Source organism: Molossus molossus, unplaced genomic scaffold, assembly GCF_014108415.1.
Source record: "Molossus molossus isolate mMolMol1 unplaced genomic scaffold, mMolMol1.p scaffold_m16_p_17, whole genome shotgun sequence".
NCBI lineage: Eukaryota > Metazoa > Chordata > Mammalia > Chiroptera > Molossidae > Molossus > Molossus molossus.
Window position 1 is genome coordinate 70985801 of NW_023425352.1, and position 25693 is coordinate 71011493.

Genomic DNA, 25693 nt, shown 5'->3' on the forward strand with positions numbered 1-25693 from the left:
AGGGATCAAGTCCACAACCCTGGCATATGCCCCGACTAATAATCAAACCGGCAACTTTTCAAGTCACGGAACGACATCCAACCAAGCCACACAGGCCAGGGCTCAATTCTCACTTATTCTTTTTATTGTTGACATTACTACCTATGTCCCCCATTTTCCCCACTTTTACCCACCTCTATGTCACCCCCACTATCCCTCTCCTGGCCTTCACCAACTCTGTTGTCTGTGTCCATGGGCTATGTATATATGTTCTTTGCTACTCTCTTCACCTTCTTTTATCCAGTTCCTCTCCCCGCTCCCTTCTGATCTGTCATACTGTTCCATGTATCCATGCCTCTGGTTCTACTTTGTTCGTCAGTTTATTTTGTTCATTAGATTTCAAGTATAAGTGAGATCATATGGTATTTGTCTTTTTCTGACTGGCTTATTTCACTTAGCACAATAATCTCTAGGCCCAACCATGCTGTTGCAAAGATAAGAGTTTTCTTTTTTACAGCTGCATGGTATTCCATTGTGTAAATGTACCACTGCTTTTTTATCCACTCATCTACTGATGGGCACTTCAACTGTTTCCAGATCTTGGTTAATCTAAATAACGCTGCTATGAGCATAGGGGTACATATATTCTTTCTGACTGTTTTGAAGTTCTTAGGATGTGTACACAGAAGTGGGATTGCTGGGTCAAAAGACGTTCCATTTTTAATTTTTTGAGGAAACTCCATACTGTTTTCCACCATGGCTGCACCAGTCTGCATTCCCACCAATAGTGCACAAGGGTTCCTTTTTCTCCACATCCTTGCCAACACTTATTGCTTGTTGATTTATTAATGATAGCCATTCTGACAGGTGTGAGGTAATATCTCAATGTAGCTTTAACTTGCATTTCTATGATGATTAGTGACGTTGAACATCTCTTCATGTCTATTGGCCATCTGTATGTCATCTTTAGAGAAGTGTCTGTACAGGTCCCTTGACCATTTTTTAATTGGGTTTTCTTTATGGTGTTAAGTTGTATAAGTTCTCTATATATTTTGGAAATTAATCCCTTATCAAATGTATCATTGGCAAATATGTTCTCCTATATAGTGGGATCCCTTTTCATTTTGTTGATGGTTTCTTTTCCTGTGCAGAAGAATTTTAGTTTGATGTAGTCCCATTTGTTTATTTTATCCTTTGTTTCCCTTGCCCAAGGAGATATATCAGTAAAAATATTGTTACACAAGATGTCTGAGATTTTTTTAACATGCCTTTATTGATTTTAGGGAGAGAAGGAGAGAGCAATAGAAACAACAATGAACAGAAACATCATCAATCATCTGTCTCCTGCACATCCCCACTGGGGACCAAGCCCACAATCCAGGCAGGTGGCCTGACCAGGAACCGAACCAGTGACGTCTTGGTGCATGGGATGCTGTTCAACCAACTGAGACACACCTGCCAGGGAGGATGTCCAAGATTTTATTGCCTATGTTTTCTTCTAGGATTTTATGGTTTCACGACTTACATTAAGTCTTTTATCCACTTTGTTTATTCTTGTGTATGGTATAAGTTGGTGATCTAGTTTCATTTTTTTGCATGTACCTGACCAATTTTCCCAACACTGTTTATTTCATTCTTATTAATTTCTGCTTTTATCTTTATTATTTCATTCCTTGTGATTTTTTAAGTCTACTTTGTTGTTCTTTGGCTGATTTGCTGAGCTTGAAATTTAATTCATTTATTTTTATTGATAAAAATGTTTAGCTAATAAATTTTTCTTTTCTTTCTTTTTTTTTTTTGGTACGTGCCCCTAGCAGGAACTGAACCCAGGACTCTCTGGTCCGCAGGTCGACGCTCCAACTGCTGAGCCAAACTAACCAGGGCTAGCTAATAAAATTTTCTCTGATAACTGCCTTAAATGTATCCCGTAGATTCTGACATGTAGTATTTTCATTGTTATTACTTCTTAAAAATTCTATAATATCCAGTTTTTATTCTCCCTTTCCCCAGAACTTAATAGGTTTTAAATTTGTCAGATAAAGGATCTTTTTGCTATTATGTTGTTGTCAATAAGTTCTAGTTATATCAGCGTGTTTTATCAGCATTTGATCAGCATGTTTGTAAGAATTCTATTCACAGAAGTTACTTGCATTCCCTTTGTGACTAACTAGTAGGACCCTGTCCCTGAAGGCATGATGGGAGCATGGAGAGAATGTGTATCTATTACTCGAGTATGGAGTTCAACTAATACACGCCAGGTCTACCCTGTTCACTACTCTATTTATACTGCATGTATCTCATTAGTTATATTCTGTCTATTAGATCTTGACATCAAAAAATGCAAATTAAAACCACAATGAGATATCACTGCACACTGATTAAAACAGGGAACTAGAAAGCAGGATGATGCCAGTGCTGACAAGGACGCTGAGAAACTGGGAGAGGCGTTGCTGGTAGGAGGGTCAAATGGTGCCGCCTCTCTGGAAACTAGTCTGACAGTTTCTTCCAGAACTGTGAAAGCTATGAACGTGTGCATACCATAGAATCCAGTGACTGCACTAAGACATTTATGCCAGAGAGCTAAAAATATAGGGTGTCCCCAAAAAATGTATTCACACAAAAAAGTGTAATTATAAAGCTAGTATTTATTAAAATACATTTCATTTTCAAAAGGTAGCATATCTACAGACACTGTAGGGTGTTTTGGGAAACCCAGTATATGTTCACACAAAACCTGTTTTAACAGTTCAATGCTGCTTTATTCATAGTAACCCATATAGGGAGACCACCCAAATGTTCTTCAGGAGCTGAATAATTAAACAAGCTCTAGAATACTACTCAGCACTAAAAAGAAATAATTACTGATATATGCAACAACTTGGATGGATCTCAGGGCACTATGTTTAGTGAAAAAAAGGTTACATTTAGATAATATGATTTCATTTACTTGAATCATTTACATGATTCCATTTATGTAACACTCTCAAAATGACAAAGTTGCGATGGAGACCAAATTAGTGGTTGTCAGAGGGCAGACGGGGACTGGACCAGGGGCAGTGATGACTATTTAAGAGGTAGCATGAAGAAGCTCCTTTGTGTTGATGAAACGGTTCTATATTTTTATTGGGGCAGTATTACCACAAACTTATACATGAGATCAAACTTCACAGAACTACACACACACACACACACACACACACACACACACGAGTGCATGTGAAAACTGAATACGCATAAGGTCTGTAGTCGAGGTATTATAGCAATGTCACTTTCCTGGTAATGGTACTGCACTAAAGTCATGTAAGTTGTTACCACTGGGGAAGCTGAGTGCAGGGCTCAGGAAACTGTATCAACTATTTCTGTAATCCCTTGTGAGTCTATAATTTCAAAAGTAAAAGGTTTTTTAAAATTATTTTTCATTTCATTTTTTTAATGTTTTCATTTATTTTTTTTTAGAGAAAGAGGAAAGGAGAGAGGGATAGAAACATTGATGTGAAAGATACATCTATCGGCTGCCTCCTGCACGCCCCCTACTGGGGATGGAGCCCGGAACCAGGGCATGTGCCCTAACTGAGAATTGAACCAGGACCTCTCAGTCCAAGGGTCAATGTTCAATACACTGAGCCATACTGGCTGGGCATTCTAAGGTAAAAGTTTTTTAAATGATAAAATAAATGAATATTATCTTTATGTTATTATGATTCTGACACCTATTCTGATGTATTTTTTTTCACACCACCAAGCAATTAACTCAATTCTGACACTACCTGCCTTGAGATAGCATCAGATCCCACAAGTGCAGGGCTCAGTTCTACACGAGGGTCCCTCCTCTCCCCAATCTCAGATGCCAAGTATAAGCCCAGGTTGTCACCTGTGCTTCTGATTGATCTACTATAGGTCAGAATGTTCACCCAGGCCCCTCCTCAGATTCAATTAATTTCCTAAAGGGGCTCACAAACCTCAGAGAAACATTTAGTCACACTTACCAGTTTACTATAAAGGATATTGTAAAAGATATATATGCACAGTTGATGGAAAAGATGAAAGGGTAAGGTATGTGGGAAGGGGCACAGTACCTTATGCCCTCTCTGAGCTCCCCACTCTCCCGCATCTCCACATTCAATAACCCAGAAGCTTCATAGTCTGTCCTGCTGGGATTTTAATAGTTTCATTACATGGGTATGACTGATTAAATCACTGGCCACTGGTGATTGATTCAGCCTTGAGCCCTTCTCTCCTTGGGGGAGGGGTACAGAAATGTTCAACCTTTTAATCACCTTTTTGGTTCCCCTAGGAACCAGTCCCCATCCTTAAGTGCTTTCCAAAAGGGGTTCATTATGAGTATAAAGACAACTTGATTACTCTTATCACTTAAAAAATTCCAAGGGTTTGCCCAGCTGGTGTGGCTCAGTGGACTGAACGCTGGCTGACCCATGGACTGCGAGGTCCCGTTTGATTCCCGGTCAGGGCACATGCCCAGTAGGGGGCATGCGCGGGGCAGCCAATCAATGTTTCTCTTTGACATCGACGTTTCTATCTCTCTCTCTTCCTCTCTCTCTAAAAAAGTCAATAAAAACATATTTTGAAAAAGTGTTCCAAGGGTTTTAAGAGCTCTGCACTGGAAATGGGGACAAAGACCAAATAAATATATATTCCACATTATAAATCCCAATATTGTGAGCTCTCTGGAGCACCTCCACGCCTTTCTTACCTCTCAGGGATGCATCTTTACTTTTCTCTCCTAAACTCTCAGGGTTCCCACAAGACTTGCAACCAGGGGAGCAACAGGCAGCAGCAGCTCATCCTAGGCTCACTCCCTGAACCTGTCTCCAAGGCCCCCTTTCCTCTGACTTCATGGTGAGCTAACAGCAACTCCCCCTTGGCTCACCTCTTTCCTGTAATGTTTCTAGAGAGCCAAAGCAGAGCACTGCCTGGACTCTCTCCTGTTACTTCCTCTAGCCTAGACTTTTCAGTGAGCTAAAAGCAGCCTGCCTTGCCTCACTTCTGTCACTGTGACTTACTTCTCAGTGAGTCCATGCAGCCCAGTGTGGCTCACTTCTTTCCTATACCATTTCTAGAGAGCCAAAGCAGAGCACTGCCTAGGGCTCTCTCCTATTTCTTCTTCTAGACTAAACTCCTCCTTTGTTTCACTGTCCCCAGCTTTAATAAATGTACTCTCAAAAAAAAAAAAAAAATCAATCCCAATAACACAGCTAATAATTCTAAAATTTATGTCTTAATTTCAAACCTTTCCTGAGTTTTAGACTTTGTTTCCAATGCTTATATGACATCTCTACTTGGGTACCTCAGAGATATCTAAAACTTACATGCCTAAAACAGAACACTTAATTTTCCCCATGAACTGATTACCTCTTAGTCTTTCCTAATACAGGCAACCTACTTACTAAAATCAGAAACTCAGCAGTAGAGTTCTCTTCTTCCCTCATCTGCAAACCCACACCACCAGGAAATCCTGTTAACCCTATTCACGGCTATATCTCAAATCCATTCACTTCTCATGATCTCCACTGGCCTCCCATTATCTCCCAACCTGAACTCCTATAACTTTGACCTCTGAGTCCACTCCAGGATCAGCCCTTCACAACCACAGCCCAAGTGTTCTATTCGTTATTTTCCTTCAGCGCATTCATTATCGCCTGCAAATATTTCATTTCCATGTCTGTCTTCCACGCAGCATGTGAGTGCCCCAAAGGCAGGCACCAGGCGCACACTGTTCACAACTGTATCCCAGGACACGGTGCCTCAGTGTCAACACTGAGCTAGTGTGGGGCAGGGCAGGATACAGGAAAATCCTGCGCTTCCCAAACACCACTGTTGTTGTTCTCATTGTTATCATTCTTTTCTGCTTACACTGCCTTTCTTTTTGAATTTTTATTATTCAGAGGTTGGAATTCTGTGCATTATCTTCTTGTTATTCTAATTAATCTTTTGTGTAATCTTATACATACTGATAGCTATTTTTCTATGATTACTATTTCAGTATTTTATAAGATATATTTTGCTTAATACTTCTCCCACTAATCTTACTATATTGTTATTATATCATATGCGGGTTCAACACCGTACATTCATTCTCTCGTTTAATCTTCCCACAACCCTATAAGCTACGTGTGCATTTTGATCTCCATTTCACAGAGAGGAGAAAGGGGTGTAATGAGGTCGAGTAACCTGCCTAAAGGCACAGACTTTGGAAGTTCTAGGACCAGGTCTCAAATGCTGGTCCATTTGAGTCCAGAGACAATAACTACTAGTTTATACTATCTCCCTTACTTTGTCTTCCTTTTTTTATTCTTGGAGAAAAAGACAGCTACTGGTTTCTTCATTCAACAGCTTACTTTAAAGAAGCAGGATGAACGTCAGAGAAGGAAGGAGCTTTCCCAGCACTGGGAGATAGAACAACAAGCGCTCAAACCACAGCCGTCTACGGCCTGCGCTTCTTTCATTACCTCAAAGATTCTTAACCAGAGGCTAGGAAATTTCACAGAACTTTGGAGGTCCATGGAACCACTTAGTATTATATGCAAAATTTTGGGTCTATCTGCTTAAGTCCATTTTACTAGAGAAATGGCCCACAGTTTCTCAAAGAGGTCTATGACTCTCGAAAAGGTTAAGAACCACCACTATGCTGATTCTCTAAGCAAATGAAACATGAACCCCAATATTTCTTAAAATGCATATGATTTACAATGTACAAGTTTGATAATTCTTCCCTAAGTAGCACGGTAATCATTTTTATAAATTATGTTTTCATTCTTACTAAACAAAATAAAGCAATATGCTCCAGCAAACTTATTTAGAAAACATTTTATAAAATTACCATTTTAGTTCTACTTTTTTTCTAAAGCGTATATATACTTTAAGTACTACGATATTATTATATGTAAAATGTTCCTTACATTCTTCAGGCTGGACAGATGAGTAACTCCCAAGATTTAACAACTGACTGGTAAATGTTGATTGTAGTACTGTCTCACCAACACAATGACCTTCATGAATAGTAACATCTAGAAAGGGGGGGGAAAGTTCGGATCATTCTATGTTAACTTACCAATCATAACAAAATATTATGAATCCTCCCACACACCAGGCAACTGAAATTCAAATACATTAAATGATCTGCCTAAAGGCACAAAACTATAAAAGAGCAAATCTGAAATCTGAGTCTAGGTATATCTGTATGTAGGTAAAATAACAAAACTGCTTCTGTATATTTAAACAATATCAATATGGAAGCTCACTGCTTCACCAAGAACATTCATCACTTTTGTTTACATAAGATAAATGCTACAATGTACATTTCTGAGGCAAGTATATCATTCAGGACCAAGAAGCAAAACAGTGGTTCCAAAGCAACAGTGCCTAGAAGAGCACATAACATTCAGGATGCATTTACCAGTTCTGCTACACACATATCAACATATGACGGACTTGGACCATTCTTCCCTAAGTAGCACGGTAATCACCTCTGGATGTTAAAGGTGAAAGACTTTGGAGGTAAGGAATCGTTCCCAATTTGGAAAGGGGGGGAGTGGACGAGCTAGGATAGAAAAGAATCATTTCGTGGAATTAAACACACCAAGAGGCAGAGAGAATGTTAAGCAGAGCAAAACTGTAAGTTAGAAGCAGACTGATCCCAGGCAGGATTAATTTAAGTGAATAATATGTTAAAGGCATAAAGATATACTAAGAGCAAAAAGAAAATTAACTTAGAGAAAAGAAGAAAAACGAAGATGTATAAATTCCAATTACTTCCAAATTTAATTCCAGACCTCAGTTTCAAACCCTTTTAGCCATGTGCCCACAACTGCCTGATGGGCATTCCTGACTGGACAGTCTATCGGCTCCCCAACTCAGCTCAGCTCAAACCTGCTTTTCTTCTCCTACTACCCATGTCACTTGTTGGCACTATGCTGCCAGCCAGGTAAATTAAAATGTGGGGTCATCCTGAACTTCCACCTCTCCCTTCCCACCTGTCACCAACCCTCTGCTTTTGAGTCTGCCTCCGGAATCCTCCCACAGCCCTGCCACTGCTACTGGTCACACCTCAGGAAGTTTCCTAGGGGAGCCGATCAGCAGCAGAGAGTGAGCACTGCATCAGGACAGGAGTTAGATGGACTGGCCTACTAGCAAATAAGATGATACTGCCAGTGGGACGAGATTATGCTACACCTGTCAGCTACAGTCCCATGCTTGTCTCCACTGGAGGCAGCACCTGACGATCCCACACACTGCCAAGGTGTTACTAAGGTTCTCATCCCCAGCAAACTGTTTGGAAACTACTCATGACTGCCTTGATGTTTTCTTTTCCTAAGCTTCTAAGGCTGACCCTATACCTCTTCTCTATCACATTCTTTTTTCAGGCATGTTATTCAGCTAAATCAACTTCTTCCTGGTCTGAGATTCACCCTTAAAATGACTGGTATTTCTGCTCTGATACACTGTGTATTGACTTAAAATCAATATAGAATTGTAACAAAATATTAAATTTTTTATGTCAGGTGAAAAAGCAAGATGAAAAACTCTATGCTCACCCTGGCCCGTTTGGCTCAGTGAACAGAGCGTCAGCCTGCGGTCCAGAAAGATCCGGGTTCGGTTCCCGCTAAGGGCACGTACCTCGGTTGCAGTTTGTCCCCAGCCCCTTTCAGGGTCATGTGGGTGGCAACCACTTGATGTGTCCCTTTCACATCGATGTTTCTCTCTCTCTCCTTCCCTCCCACTCTATCTGAACAAAATATCAAAAAGGTGTCCTCAGGTGAGGATAAAAAACAAAGAACTCTCTGTTCTTTATGATTACAGCTACAGAGTAAAGGTGTGGATTCTGGAGTCCGGGTGAGATCCTTCCTGGAGTGTGTGACATTGGGAAGTTACTTCACTTCTCTAGGTCTGTTTCCTCAACGGGAAAATGGTAACAACCAGGATCTTCCTCATATAGTTGTAAAGAGTTGACATACACATGTAAAGTCTAAAACAGGGTTTAGCGTGCAGTCAATTCCCAATAAATATGAGCTTCTATATATGCATGCACACAAGTTTTAAGAAGTATAGGGAAGATACCTGGTAACACTCCAAAACTCTACAGATGGCCATGTGAGCTCGGGATGGTATCAGGAGTTTCCTTTTCCATATTTCCAAATGTGATTAATATCATTTCAATAATTAACAAGTGCAGTAGAAATTCTGTATCTGTTCCCTCAAAAAGAATGTGATGTACACAGCATTACTAGGGATCAACTAAAGTGGTAGAAACACTGTCTCTTTATCATGAAACTGCTAACATAGCGAAAGAAAAGGGCTTAAAATAAAACATACATAGACGAAACTGTAAGAAAGCAAAGACTGAGCCTGATGCTCTGACCCGAAGGCTGACATATGAACACGCAGCAGGAGCAGCCAGGGAGAAGGGGAGCGGGAGCAGCCAGGGAGAAGGGAGCGGGAGCAGCCAGGGAGAAGGGAGCGGGAGCGGGAGCAGCCAGGGAGAAGGGAGCGGGAGCGGGAGCAGCCAGGGAGAAGGGAGCGGGAGCGGGAGCAGCCAGGGAGAAGGGAGCGGGAGCGGGAGCAGCCAGGGAGAAGGGAGCGGGAGCAGCCAGGGAGAAGGGAGCGGGAGCGGGAGCGGGAGCAGCCAGGGAGAAGCGGGGCGGGAGCAGCCAGGGAGAAGGGAGCGGGAGCGGGAGCAGCCAGGGAGAAGGGAGCGGGAGCGGGAGCAGCCAGGGAGAAGGGAGCGGGAGCAGCCAGGGAGAAGGGAGCGGGAGCGGGAGCAGCCAGGGAGAAGGGGGGCGGGAGCGGGAGCAGCCAGGGAGAAGGGGGGCGGGAGCAGCCAGGGAGAAGGGGGGCGGGAGCGGGAGCAGCCAGGGAGAAGGGAGCGGGAGCAGCCAGGGAGAAGGGAGCGGGAGCAGCCAGGGAGAAGGGGGGCGGGAGCAGCCAGGGAGAAGGGGGGCGGGGGCGGGAGCAGCCAGGGAGAAGGGGGGCGGGAGCAGCCAGGGAGAAGGGGGGCGGGAGCGGGAGCAGCCAGGGAGAAGGGAGCGGGAGCGGGAGCAGCCAGGGAGAAGGGAGCGGGAGCGGGAGCAGCCAGGGAGGAGGGAGCGGGAGCGGGAGCAGCCAGGGAGGAGGGAGCGGGAGCGGGAGCAGACAGGGAGGAGGGAGCGGGAGCGGGAGCAGCCAGGGAGGAGGGAGCGGGAGCGGGAGCAGCCAGGGAGGAGGGAGCGGGAGCGGGAGCAGCCAGGGAGGAGGGAGCGGGAGGGGAGCAGCCAGGGAGGAGGGGGGCGGGAGCAGCCAGGGAGCAGGGAGCGGGAGCGGGAGCAGCCAGGGAGGAGGGAGCGGGAGCGGGAGCAGCCAGGGAGGAGGGAGCGGGAGCGGGAGCAGCCAGGGAGGAGGGAGCGGGAGCAGCCAGGGAGGAGGGAGCGGGAGCGGGAGCAGCCAGGGAGGAGGGAGCGGGAGCGGGAGCAGCCAGGGAGGAGGGAGCGGGAGCGGGAGCAGCCAGGGAGGAGGGAGCGGGAGCGGGAGCAGCCAGGGAGGAGGGGGGCGGGAGCAGCCAGGGAGGAGGGAGCGGGCGGGAGCAGCCAGGGAGGAGGGGAGCGGGAGCAGCCAGGGAGGAGGGGGGCGGGAGCAGCCAGGGAGGAGGGAGCGGGAGCGGGAGCAGCCAGGGAGGAGGGAGCGGGAGCGGGAGCAGCCAGGGAGGAGGGAGCGGGAGCGGGAGCAGCCAGGGAGGAGGGAGCGTGCGGGGGGCGCAGGCCAGGGAGGAGGAGACGGTGGAGCGGGTAGCAAGCCCGGGAGGCGGGTAGCAGGGAGGCTTGGAGCAGCCAGGGAGGAGGAGCCCGGCGAGCGGGAGCAGCCAGGGAGGAGGGCGCCGGGGTGCAGCGGGAGCGCCAGGGAGGAGTGGGGCGGGAGCAGCCAGGGCGGAGGGGGGCGGGAGCAGCAGCCAGGGATGAGGGGGCGGGAGCAGCCAGGGAGGAGGGGAGGGGGAGCAGCCAGGGAGGAGGGGGGCGGGAGCAGCCAGGGAGGAGGGGGGCGGGAGCAGCCAGGGAGGAGGGGGGCGGAGCAGCCAGGGAGGAGGGGGGCGGAGCAGCCAGGGAGGAGGGGCGGGAGCAGCCAGGGAGAAGGGGGGGCGGGAGCAGCCAGGGAGGGCCGCTTAGGGAGAAGGAAGCGGAGGGAGGGAAGGGCTGAGCAGGCCGGAACACAGGCCCAGAGAAGGCAATGCACAGAGCACCGGCCCGCAGAGGACGAGGAAGCCCACACGGCATCACGAGAGGGTCAGTGATGCTGGGGCCCGAGAGTCAAAGGGAAAGACGTGTCCTCAGGCAGGAAGGCCCAATGCCGGCAGCTCTGTAAACCAAACCGCGCTCCACCGCGATGGCCTCACCTGTGAGTAACAGGATATCTCCAAGAAACACCGTCAGTGCCCAAAACGCAGCGGCCCTCCACAGAACCACCTTCTTCTTCGCCTCTGACTGGTCAATCACCATGAGTGTTGCCAAAGGCACTGTAGAGCCAGAATTAGGTCCGGATTTTATATTTATTTCTTTCACGTGACATGGAGATAGCACTATGACTAAACAATTATACTTCCGACTTTTAGAGTCACAGTTGGCAAGCAGTGCTGTTTTCTGGCTGCCCTTAAACCCAGACACACGCTGGCCCTTTGCTGCGGCAGGGCCTCCTGCTCTAGGAACCAACTTAAGTTTCTTGGAAACGGGGGGAACTTTAAGATGGCCCAACTGACCTTCAGAGGTCCAAGTTCGTTTACCAGAACTTCTGTGGAGGGCATTCACCTGGGAACAGAGTATTCCTGAGTTATATGACTCAATACGTATCTCATTTGAGGGCAGTTTATCTTCTAAACTGAAAAGTTCTTGAGAGCCCACGTTCTCTTCAAGACCTTCATCAGGCTTCACGTGAACGTGGCTAATTTTCCTTTCAGGTGAAACAGGACTAAAAAGTTCAAGGGAATATGCTTGGTTTTCTCTACTTTCATGTCTTTCTGCAAAATCATCATCAGGCTGAATCAAATTATCTTTAGTTACTTTTATTTCCCCATGACTTGCTTCTGGTTCAATCTCCGTCTCTTTATTTATAGAATTCTCCCCTTTACACTTCCTTTGAGCTAAGAAAGCAAACTGGCTGGAGGTCACTATACTGAGAAATTCCGTATCGGTAGATACATTAAGGTCGGAGACCTTCCTAACTGCTTCTCCAGACCCTGGTTTATCTACGGTGTCAGAACTCTTTTCCAGACGCTGGTTTCGAATTTCATGTTCTGCTGGTATGTACCTCATGTCCACAGCGCCTGGCCTGGCATCAATCTGTTCAGTGCTGCAGACCAAATTCAATGCAGATACACACTCAGGGTCTAATTGAAAGCAATTTTTTTGGACGTTTTGACCACATATATTCGACTGATGTTTATGCTGTTCAACTGTGATTTTCTTATTTTCACTGAAAAGCTTTTGATACTTCTCTTCTTCAGTTAAATGCTGACCCTTACATCCACATATTTGGACTTCAGACCTAGTTCCATCACTCATCCCTAAGGGGTGACTCTTCTCGGATTCTAGAGTCTGTGCTTCAGAAATACAATGTATAAAGTCACCTTTCACATGAACACATCTATGCCTAGAGTTGGTTAAACAATGACCACTGAGAAGATCTGGAGAGCCAGTAGCTCCTAGGGTTTGATCATCTTCAACATTTTTATTCTTGCATTTTTCATCCTTCAGATGTAAAGAATGTTGATTGTATAAAAGCTGAACTTTTGTCCAGGGGTCAGCAGTAGACACTGAAGAAGTTGGTTCCTGTGATACTGTCATTTTCAATGGACCAATTGGAGCACCCCAAAAAATATGGATTTCAGATCCTCTACTCATGGTTTCTGAAAAAAATGAAAATCTAAAATTAGTATTTTGTCAGTAGATCTTTATATCTTTTTTAAAAATGTATGTTTTTATTGGTTTTTAGAGAGAAGAAGGAGAGAGAGATAGAAACATCAATGTGAGAAGCATCAATCAGCTACCTCCTATACGCCCCTACTAGGGATCAAGCCTGCAACCCAGACATCTGCCCTGACCAGGAATCGAACCCAGACCTCTCAGTCTATGGGATGACACTCAATACACTGAGCCACATGGGCCAGGCAAATGTAATATAAATTATTCATCAAAAACACAAGTAATAGCCATGGTTGGTGTTGCTCAGTGGTAAGAGTGTCGGCCCATGCACCAAAGGATCGCAGGGTCAACCCCCAGCCCCCATCAGGGCGTGTGCAGGAGGCAACCAATCAGTGTGTCTCTCTCACATCAATGTCTGTCTCTCCCCTCCTTCCCTCCATTCCAGTCTATAAAAATTTAAAATAAAATCAATGGAAAAAATATCCTTGGATGAGAATTAACAAACAAAAAAAATCCACAATGAATAGAGGTGAATTATATTGATACTCCATTTAGTTATGAAATTCATAAATATATAAATCATAAAGATAAATAAAAATATCCAGAAAAATGTTCATGTAAAGACCTGCTTTAATAAATTAAATTAGCCCGACCAGTGTGGCTCAGTGGTTGAGCATCAACCCAGGAATCAAAAGGTCACCAGTTCGATTCCCAGTCAGGGCACATACCCAGGTTGTGGGCCAAATCCCCAGTGGGGGGCCTGCAGGAGGCAGCCAATCCATGTTCTCTCTCATCTATGTTTCTATCTCTCTCTCCCTCTCCCTTTCTCTCTCTCTAAAATCAATAAAGAAAAAAATTTTAAATAAATTACAATAGAGAGAGGAAGAAGATGGTGATGGAGTAGGTGGAAGTTACACTCACCTCCACCCAGGCTCGAACTGGAACTGCAACTAAAACATAGAATTTCCATAACCATGGATTCACAGAAGGAGCCAAACCGAGACTGGAAGGAGGATGAAAAGGGCTGACCCTGCTCCCACAGCAGCCACTGCGAATCCAGAGATGTCCGGTGCGAGGGTTCCCCCTGAGTAATGTGGGGTCTCAATCCCAGGCGAGGCCCCGCAGCCAGAAGCACAGAGCAGAAGAGGCACCCACGCCCATGTCGCTGTAAAGGTCGGCAGGGGTGCTGCTTACCAGGAGTCAGCGGCAAACCCAGCGCCCTCTTGAAGGGCTGGCTCATACAACCTGGCTGGCAGCCACTCACCCTGGGCTCCGGGGAGGGAAGGTGGCTCGGGGTGAGCTGGAGTCTTGTGAAGACCCACTGGGTTGCGTGGCTCTGGGAAGGGGCTGAAGAGACAACCACCAGAGTCCCTGTGCTGTTTCTCTCCCACACCACCACAGTGCCATCTTTCCTGGGCTGACCGCACCCCTCCAAACTGCATCAACCTGGGGGACTGCTCAAGCCTCAGCCTCCAGACCCCTACTGCCCCATCTGGCAAGCCCACACCAGATGGGTGGAGGAATCGGCTGCCTGGGTCTGTAGTGTAGACTTTCGCGAAGGGATCTTGAGAGTGAGCTTGGGAAGGACCAGAGACAGACCGGTGTTGCTCTGGGGCAAAAGCCATTTCTCCTGGCCTCAGCAGAGTGGGGGCCTCCAGTGTGACACCCCACCAACAGGCCAGAGCAGCGGCATCCCATCCCCCAAGGGAGACTCACTGACCCTGCCAGGGAGAGCTTCAAGCCTCACCCCCCGCCCAACTCCTGCTGGCCCCGAACTGCTGGGCTTGCAACAGTGTCAGCCGGCTGTGCCAGCCTAGTGTCTCCCCTGCCCGACAGAAGGCACTCCAGGACAGCGGGGCAGACCCCGGGAAGCACAGTTGTATGGTTCTTGGGCAGGGTCATTTTCCCCTGGCACGCCAGATAGCGCCACCGTTCCTGTGCAGAGCCCTCCATTCACACAGCCAAATATTGGCATGTTTGCGCCTGATGAACACTGTTGGCCTCACCCTAATGAACCACCAAGACCGTGCCCTGGCAGGTGGCAGCTAAACTTGATGTACCCCAAGACTGTGGTTGAGTGGCCTCAAACCCAGTACTGGTGCCAAGTTTGAACATGTATCAATCTGGTGAACACCACTCGTCCTTACCTGCTAGTTCACTCACACAACACACATACCACCAGAGGCTCTTGCCGTTACTAAGCTTAACAGGCAGCTAACAGGTAAGAGGGGATCTCTGGGAGCCTTGGGTCTTTTGCTGACCTGCCCCTAGGCTCTGTGATGGTGGAAATAAGCCTTGGGGCACAGGTAGGCCCCTCCTACTCCGACTTGTGCCCAGCAGAGGCAGCCACAAAATCTGGATCACTGTGTAGCTCCAAACAGGTAGCCCAGGCTGGGCACAGGCCATGCCTGACATTATTAACCAGCACTGGATCTCCTCTTAAGTGGCCCAGAAACAACACACCCAGTGGGTGCAGACCACATCAGAACACTACCCTATTAGCTCCACAAGAGGCACACACAAAAGGACATCTTGGCAGACACCAGACACTGCTGGGGGGAATTCAGCTTTGTAGAGTCAATCCCCACAGAGCAGTTTATACACTGTGCTCAGGGTCGATCCAGCCACAGGGACAACCCCACCCACAAATGGGTCAACAGCAATTAAGACTCAACAACAAGAAGAAGGCCTAGATAACCAGCACAAGGGACATTCCTAAAGCACCTAGCTCAGGTCATCAGGGAGGCCACACCACTGAGCTGCACCAGACACCTACTACATACGGCCACCAGACCACGACTGGGAAGGAAAGCCGATCTACCGCACACACAGAAACAATTACAGACAGGCAGCCAAAATGAGGAGACAAAGAAACATGCAACAAATGAAAGAACAGGAGAAATGCCCAGAAAAAGAGCTAAATGAAATGGAGGCAAGCAATTTACCAGGCACAGAGTTCAAAACAATGGTTATGAGGATATTCAAGGAATTTAGTGAGAATTTCAACATACAGACACCAAACATTTATAGAAAACATATTTTAAAAACAGCCAGAAATGAAGAATACAATATCTGAAATGAAGAATGACTAGAAAGAATCAACAGAAGGATACATGTAGCAGAAAACTGAATTGGCAATTTGGAAGACACGGTAGCAGAAAACACTCAATAAGAGCAGCTAAGAAAAAAAAAATTTTTTTAATGGAAACAGTTTACAGGACCTCAGGCATAACATGAAGCATGGCAACATCTACATCACATGGTACCAGAACAAAAAGACAGACAGCAAGAAATTGAGAATCTATTTAAAGAAATAATGGCTAAAAACTTCCCTGACCTGGTGAAAGAAAAAGATAAACAGGTCCTGGAAGCACAGAAATCCCAAACAAGATGAACACTAAGACATATCATAATTAAAATGTAAAGATTAAAGACAAAGAGAGAATCTTAAAAGCAGCAAGAGAAAAGCAGTTAGTTACCTACAACAGAGCTCCCATAAGACTGTTAGCTGGTTTCTCAACAGAAACTCCAGGAGGGATTGGCATGCAATATTCAAAATGATGAAAAGCAAGGACCTACAACCAAGACTACTCTACCCAGTAAGATTGGCATTTAAAATTGAAGGTGAAATAAAGAGCTTCTCAGACAAGAAAAAGCAAAAAGGAGTTCATTACCACTAAACCAGTCTTACAAGAAAGTGTTAAAGGGGCTAGTTTAAGAAGATAAGAGCCTGGCCGGTGTGGCTCAGTGGATTGTCGTTCCATGGACTGAGAAGTCCTGGATCCATTCCCAGTCAGGACACATGCCTGGGCTGTGGGCTCGTTCCCCAGCAGGGGGCATGCAGGAGGCAGCTGATCGATGTTTCTCTCTCACATTGATGTTTCTATCTCTCTCTCCCTTCCTCGCTCTCTAAAAATTCAATAAAAACATATTAAAAAAAAAAAGATAAAAGAGCCCTGGCCTGTGTGACTCAGTTGGCTGAGCATGGTTGCATGCACTGAAAGGCTGCTGGTTCAGTCCCTGGTCAGAGTGCGTACAGTAAGCACCTGATAGATTTCTCTCTCATATCAATGTTTCTTTCTCTTTCTCTCCCTCTCCCTTCCTCCCTCTCTAAAATCAACAAGAAAACATATTTTAAAAAATGAAGAAAAAAAGAGAAAAAGGTATAAAGAATAAAATGGCAATAAATATGTACCTATCAATAATCACATCAAAAGTAAATGGATTAAATGCTTCAAGGAAAGACACCCATATTTATGCTGTTTACAACAGACCCACCTCAGAAGAAAAAAATACACACGGATTGAAAGTAAAGGGATGGAAAAGAAATATTACATGCAAATGGAAACAAATAAACAAACAAAAAAGCTGGGGTAACAATTCTTATATCAGGCAAAATAGTTTATTTTTAATCCTCACCCGAGGACATTTTTGCATTTATCTTCAGATCGAGCAGGAGGGAGAGAGGGTGGAAGAGAGAGAGAAACATCGATGTGAGAGATACACATCGACTGGTTGCCATCCACACAACCCCAACTGGGGCCGGGGACAAACCGCAACCGAGGTACATACCCTTAGCAGGAACTGAACCCGGAGCTCTCTGGTCCCTAGGCCGATGCTCTAACTGCTGAGCCAGGGCAGGCAAAATAGATTTTAAAACAAAGGCTATAATAAGAGATAATTTAATACTCCACTGACATCAATGGATAGTCTTCCACACAGAAAATCAACAAGGAAACAGCAGCCTTAAACAACACAATAGACCAGATGTATTTAACTGATATTTTCAAAGTATTTCACTCCAAAGCAGTAGAATATACATTCTTTTCAAGCGCACATGGATAAACTACACGTTCAAAAACAGAATAAATCTCAATAAATTTAAGAAGATTTAAGTCATATCAAGCATCTTCTTCTATCACAATTGCATGAAACTAGAAATCAATTACAAAAGAAAAATGGAAACACAGACACATGGATGCTAAATAACATGTTACTAAACAATGAATGGGAAATAATGAGATCAAGGAAGAAATCAAATTACCTTGAGACAAATGACAATGAACAGACAACAATCCAAAATCTATGGGACATAGCAAAAGCAGTCCTAAGAGGGAAATTCATAACAATACAGGCCTGCCTCAAAAAGCAAGAAAAATCTCAAATATATGATCTAACCTTACACCTAAAGGAACTAGAAGAGCGGTTCTCAACCTGTGGGTCGTGACTCCTTTGGGGGTTGAATGACCCTTTCACGGGTCGCCTAAGATATAACAGTAGCAAAATTACAGTTATGAAGCAACAACAAAAATAATTTTATGGTTGGGGGTCACCGCAACATGAGGAACTGTATTAAAGGGTCACGGCATTAGGATGGTTGAGAACCACTGAACTAGAAAAAGAAAACAGAGACCAAAGTGAGTAGAAGGAAGGAAATAATGAGGATTAGAGCAGAAATAAATGACATCGAGACTAAAAAGCAATACAAAATATCAATTAAACCAAGAGCTGGCTCTTCAAAAGATAAACATGATTGATAAACCTTTAACTAGACTCATGAAGAAAAAAAGGGAGAGGATACAAATAGATAAAATCAGAAACAAAAGACAAGTAACAACTGACACTACAGAGATACAAAGGAATGTAAGAAAATATTACAAATAACTACATGCCACCAAATTGAACAGAAAAAAATAAATTCCTAGAAACATACAATTTTCCAAAACTGAATCAAGAAGAAATAAAACATCTAAATAGACTGATGGTCCTGGCCAAATAGCTCAGTTGGTTAGAGTGCCGGCCCGATAACACCAAGGTTGCGTGTTCAATCCCCAATCAGGGCACATACAAGAATCAACCAATGAAAGCATAAGTAAGTGGAACAACAAATCTCTCTCTCTCTCAAATCAATCAATAAAAATGAAAAAAGTGTATTTTAGCAAACCGAATCCAGCAACACATTAAAAAGATCATACACCATAATCAAGTGGGATTTATTCCTGGGATACAAGGTTGGTACAATATCTAAAAACCAGCACCCATTTATGATTAAAAAAAAAACTCTCAGCAATGTGGGAATACAGTGAACATACCTCAACATAATAAAAGTTATATATGACAAACCCATAGCTAACATTATACTCAACAGGGAAAAACTAAAAGCATTTCCCTTACAATCAGAAACAAGAAAGTGATGTCCATTTTTACCACTCTTACTCAACATAAAACTGGAAGTCCTAGCCATGGCAATCAGACAAGAAGAGATAAAGGTCATCCGAACTGGAAATGAAGAAGGAAAGCTGTCATTATTTGCAGATCACATGATACTCCTTATATGAGAGCTGTAAAGATTCCACCAAAAAAACTGCTAGAATGGATAAATGAATTCAGTAAAGTAGCAGGATACAAAATAAGTGTCCAGAAATTGACTGCATCTCTATACACCAATAACTAACAGAAAAAAAACAATCCTATTTACAATAGTAAAAATAAATAAAATATCTGGGAATAAATTTAACCAAGGATGTACAAGACATGTACTCAGAAAATTATTAGACACTGAATAAAGACATCAAAGAAGACACAGATAAATGGGAGCATATACCATGTTCATGTATAAAAAAATTAACATCATTAAAATGTTCATATTACCCAAAGCAATCTGTAAATTCAACACAATTCATATCATAATACCAATGGTGTGCCCTCACCAGGCTCAGGTGGTTGTAGCATTGTCCCATACATTAAACACTGCAGGTTTAATCCCCAGTCAGGGCACATGTGGGAGGCAATCAATCATTGTTTCTCTCACATCAATGTCTGTCTGTCTCTCTCTCTCTCTCTCTCTCTCTCTCAAAACCAATAAAAATGTCATCAGGTGAGGATTTTTTTTTAAGATATGAAAAAAACACTAATGGCATATTTCACAAAACTAGAACAAATAAGCCAAACATTTATATGGAACCACAAAAAAAACCTGAGAAAAAAGAACAAAGTTGGAGGAATAATGCTACCTGTCATCAAACTATATTACAAGTCCATAGTAATCAAAACATCATGGCGCTGAGATAAAAACAGACATATAGATTAATGGAACATGACAGAGAACCCCCAAATACCCCCATGCCTATATGGTCAGTTAAGATTTGACAAAGCAATCAAGAACATATAATGGGGTAAAGGTGATCTATTCAATAAGTGGTGCTGGGAAAATTGGACAGATTCATGCAAAAAAAAAAAAAAAAGAAAGAAAGAAACTAGGCCACCTTCTTACACCATACACAGGACTAAATTCAAAATGGGTTAAAGACTTAAGTGTAAGACTTGAAACCATAAAAATCCTAGAAAGAAGCACAGGCAGTAAAATCTCAGACATTTCTCGTAGCAATATTTTTTCTGATATATTTCCTTGGGCAAGGGAAACAAAAGAAAAAATAAACAAATGGGACTACATTAAACTAAAATAATTTTTCACAGCAAAGGAAACTATCAACAAAACAAAAGACAACCCACTGAATGGGAGAACATATCTGCCAATGATACATCTGATAAGGGGTTAACGTAAAATATACTCTTCAGCAAATATTTTTTTAAAGGTAGACATGGTTTGGCTGTAGCTAAAACAATTCTTAATCATAAAAATTCTGAAATTCTTGTATTTTTCTTCATACATTCTGAAGTTGTTTACCAACTTATTTTTATTTGAAGTGTGATTTTTTTTTCTTCCCACCCTCTCTTGCCAAAAAAAGAAGTTGGTTTCTGCTAATGAACTGAGCAGTTATCTAATATTTGATATGCCTTTTGAGCTGTCTAACTTAATATTTGGATACTTAATAATTTGTTTTATTATGTAATTGATAAAATGGCAGTGTGTATTGATATTAGTTCAACCATATATTTATACTGTCTGGGAATGTGTGGTTATAGTTAGTCAGTGTTCATCAGCTCGCAAAAACCTAGTGCAAGAGCTTAAACGTCTACATAAATGAGTTGCATTTATCATGAAAAATAATTATAATAATTTCCAATATTTATAAAGAACTCATACTACTCAACACCAAAAAGCCCCCAAATAATCCAATTAAAATAGGCAGAGGACCTGAGAAAACACTTGAAAGAAGATGCTCAGTGGCCACCAATAGACATATGAAAAGATGCTCAATATCACAGATCATCAGGAGAAATGCAAACTAAAGCCACAATGAAGAATCATCTCACACCTGTCGGAATGGCCGCCATCAACAAACCCACAAAGGCCAAGTGTTGGCAAAGACGTGGAGAAAGGGAGCCCTTGCACACAACCGATGGGAACGCACGCTGGTGCAGCCAACATGAAAGCCAGTGTGATGCTTCCTCAAAGATTAAAGCTGGAACTGCCTGATGAACCAGCCATCCCCCTCCTGGGATTTATCTGAAGAAACCCGAAACACTAAGTGGAAAGAATACAGGGTGGGGCATAAGTACGTTTAGTTGTTCATATGGAAAATAATATAATAATTAATAAATAACAATATAAGAATAAACTCTGTGTTTCATGTACTCACAACTACATTGCAGCGTTATTTACAACAGCCAAGATGTGGAGACAACCGTACTGCCCATCAGCAGACAAGTGGGTAAGAATGCTGTGGTGCACATACACAATGGAATATTCTTCAGCCATGAAAAAGAAAGAAATCTTTTTTTTTATCCTTACCTGAAGACATTTTTCCATTTTTTGTTCAGATAGAGTGGGAGAGAGAGAAAGAGAGAGAAACATCGATGTGAAAGAGACACATCGAGTGGCTGTCTCCCCCAGGACCCAACCAGGGCCGGGGACAAACTGCAACCGAGGTATGTGCCCTTAGCGGGAACCGAACCTGGGTCTCTCTGAACCGCAGGCCAACACTCTAACCGCTGAGCCAAACTGGCCAGGGCAAAAGAAAGAAATCTTACCATTTCCAACAGCATGGATGGACCTAGACAGTATTATGCCCAAGGAAATAAGTCAGTCAGATAAAGACCAAGACCATATGATTTCATTTATTTGTGGAATCCAAAGAATAAAATAACAAACAGAACTAAACAGACACAGAGGACGGCTGACTGGTGGTGCCAGAGGGGAGGAGGGCTGGGACTGGGTCAGAGCTGAAGGGATTAAGTGGTTTCAAAACGATGACAGGGATGAGAGCGCAGCACAGGAAACAGTCAGCAGCGCTATGACAACTGTGCACGGTGCCAGCTGGGCCCTGGGAACACGAGGGGACACTATGCAAAGTGTGTGATCGGCTGACCGCTAAGCTATATGCCTAAAACCAACACAAAACAGAAAAAAGAGAGATAATGAAAATAAAAAAAATTAAACTAGATACTATTAAAAGATACTCTCTTTAAGGAAAATAAATAAGTATACTAACATCAAATGAGTAAATAAATTCTTAGTATGTTCATTTCTTGTGTTGTATAAACTTGCACCATTTAAGTTAGTAGAGAAGGGGAAAAGGCATTTGTTTAATTGTATTATGGTCATGTTTAAATTTCCTATTTTCTTTTTGTGTGTGTGTGTTCAGATAGAGTGGGAGGGAGAGAGGGGGGAGAGAGAGAGAAACATCGAGGTGAAAGGGACACATCGAGTGGCTGCCACCCACACGACCAACCAGGGCCAGGGACAAACTGCAACCGAGGTACATGCCCTTAGCAGGAACCAAACCCAGGTCTCTCTGGACCACATGGCCAAACTGGCCAGGGCCCTGTTTTCTTTACTACACAAATTATTTCAGTAAATTTAGGGTCTTCTACATTCAAATGTAAACTCAATCTCAAAGACCAAAACAGAAGGCTCAAACCAGAGGGAAAGAAAGTAAGAAACTGAGGCTATCCTCAGAATGTACAGGTGACTCTATTATCGATCTTCACTCCAGTGAGCACAATCATGAATTGCTTCTACACTTGTTAATCTCTCAAATACAAAGACTAAGAATTGTCATTTTGAAGCACACAAATAAAAAGACTCATTCTAATTTAAACTCTGCTCATTGCCTGTGACACTTGACATAAGCATCATATTGACTGAGAAAAAATAATCACACCACTATTTACTTGATAATAACTGCTTATCAAAAAGTATGTATTAAATAGATCTATTCCTAGAGTTTCTTGAAAACTTTTTAAACAGAGCTACAGGGACAAAAAGACAGATAATGTTCGTGACCTAAGGGAACGGTCAGCCTGGTGGTGGTTTATTTGTTTGTTTGAACAAAAACAGAAAGGAGAGGAAAACAGCGCATGTTTCCCGTGATGGAATAGCTGCTACAGGACGAGCAGGAATGCGGTCTACCGGGGAGAATGCTCCTGTGGAAGGCAAGCGTCACGGCCAAGAGCGTCAGCAAAGACACAGCCTGGGTGAGGGCAGTTATGAGAGGCCATGGCATGCTTAAGGGCGTGTGATTAGAGTACAGGGTCCTTTATAAAAAGATAAGGTTTCCAATCATGAAAAGTCTATATGGAAGTACAGAAAGTTCGCAGTCCATAGGAGGGGAGGGACAAGCGAAGAAATGACAGTGTGGATGACCCTTTCCATGGCCTGACCACCTCTCGTCCATTATTCTGTTCTCCACCCGACTTCAGTTATCCATCCTTCTAGTCATGTACCGGACCGTTATCGATGACTGCACACCCTCCCCTACCTTCAGCTTTAAGCTTCCAGCTCCCTGCCTACGTTCCCCTATGTTCCAGCTTACTCCCTCTAGCTGTGCAACTCCGACAGCTCTTTGGCCGCATGGGACCTGCAACAAACACACCGCGGCACCACGTTTAAAAGCCTCGCTCTTCACCCCCCCTCATCCAGCTGAGATTCCACAGCCAATCCTGTCACACTTCCTGTCACACTTCTCCAGTCCTACTGCTCCCCTCTCCAAGGCATGTGCCAGTGCACTCAAACAATACTGGACTCATCGCCTACTCTGCACCTGTAACCCAATGGTTGGGGTAACCAAAAAAAAAAAAAAATCCACAATCATTTTAAATTCATTAACACTAACCTCCAGGTGGCACCTAGCAATCCTCTCTCTCTCCATTCACTCTCCAGGATGCCCTTCTACCTTCTCACTTTCTGAGCATCCCCTCCCGCCCCGCAAGCGCAGCGGGCGCCCCGCCACCACCCCATCCACAGCTCTCGGGAGCCTGCCCTCCTCTGTCACAGGCGTGTATCTCGTCAGCCCTCCTGTCACTGGGAGGGACTGCCACGCTGCACCTGAGGCACCTCCTCGGCACCGAGACACGAGATCTCATTCCCTTCCTACGCAGGCTCCACAACATCTCCCCTTCTCTCTAGATCACTGTATTTCTCTCTGTACTGAAGCACCTCTGTCAACAGAAAAAGCTGCTGTTATTCTTTCTCACGCTGTTACTCCTCTCCTGCTGTACCCTTTCGCCTGTTGCTCCATTTTTCTACACCCTCTACAGTGAAATTCCTGAAAGGAAAAGCTGTCTATGCTGCCTCTGCTCCACCCTCGCTGAAACCCACTCGGCTCGGGCTATGGGACAAGCACCTCACTGACGCAGCCCCTCACGCTGCATGCGCCGGCTCTCCGTGCCCAGTGTGCCCAGCGTGCCCAGCCCGCCAGCACCACCTGCCACTGCTGATCGTGCCTTCCTTCTTGAAAGGCTCTTTGGGTGTGGCTTGGGGACAGTGCACCCTCTGGATTCTCGCCTGCCTCAGGCTGCCCCTCCAGCCTCTCCTCGCAGCTTCCTGCTCAGGGACCCAGTACTGGGACCCTCGCTGTGCGGAGTCCCCAGGGGACTGCATTCCGTCTCAGGGCTGATGTCTCTTCTCCGCACTAGTGACAACCACATGCACATCTCCGTCACAGCTTCTCCTCTGGGCTGACTCCGTACCCAGCTCTCCACTTAGCCGCACTGCACAGAATTCTAACAGGCACCTCCGCAGGGCAGGCTGCTTGTCCCATGGCCACAGACAATGGTGTGGCGAAGGCCTTGGCTGGGCGGAGGGGACAGGAGGACACCTGTAACAGGGTCACAATAAAATGAAAGGTGGGCCCTGGGCTGGCAGCTGGGGCTGGGATTTCAGGAGGGTTCGCCCCGCGCCCCGATGAGAACAGCTTGCTCCCTGTGCCTGAACTGTCCACGTGGACAGTGTTAGGACGAGCACCTGCTTTCCCTCTGAGACTGGGATTTGGGTACGTACTAGGCAGAGAGTGGCTATGTGAGCAGGACTGCTCTGAAAAACGGCTGACTGCATTCTGGGTAGAAAATGTACAAGATGAACCTAAAAAATCTCATCACACCAGAAAGCAAGACAACGCTCAGACTACTAGGTCCGTGTCAACAGAACTCAGGAGTCATCCTCGAGAGGCTCCCACTGGTCAGAGCGGGGCAATCTGAGCATCAGTGAGAATGATCCCTGCATGGATTGAGCACATCGAACCTGTTAAACCCACGAGGTCATAAGGATAACGACAACAAACTCACTCAGTGGTCCCCTTCGGAGGATACTAGGTGGTTAAGTAATTGTTTTAAAAGTCGGTGATGCCCTGGCTGGTTTGGCTCAGAGGTTGGAGCGTCGGCCCACTAACCAGAGAGACCCAGGTTCAGTTCCTGCTGTGGGCATGTGCTTAGGTTGCGTTTTGTCCCGGGCCCCAGTTGGGCTCGTATGGGTAGCAACCACTCAATGTGTCTCTCTCAAATCGATGTTTCTCTCTCATGTCGATGTTTCTCTACATATTCTTTCTTTACTAACAGTATTCAAGTTGACCAACAATTTGACGCGAGGATACCCCTTATAAAATGATAGAATAGCACCACTTTGCAACTCCTAA

General features: G+C 44.7%; 1 protein-coding gene across 1 annotated transcript in view; it reads right to left on the bottom strand.

Annotated features, from left to right (window-relative positions):
- SHLD2 (shieldin complex subunit 2) overlaps positions 1-25693 on the bottom strand; it is a 105091-nt gene that overhangs the window by 36064 nt on the left and 43334 nt on the right. The window contains exons 4-5 of the mRNA XM_036264866.1: positions 11357-11476; positions 6897-7004 (exon numbers count right to left, since the gene is read on the bottom strand). Of these exons, the coding sequence (XP_036120759.1) occupies positions 6897-7004; positions 11357-11459 (211 nt within the window). The 5' untranslated portion in view covers positions 11460-11476. The remainder of the gene's footprint in view (positions 1-6896; positions 7005-11356; positions 11477-25693) is intronic.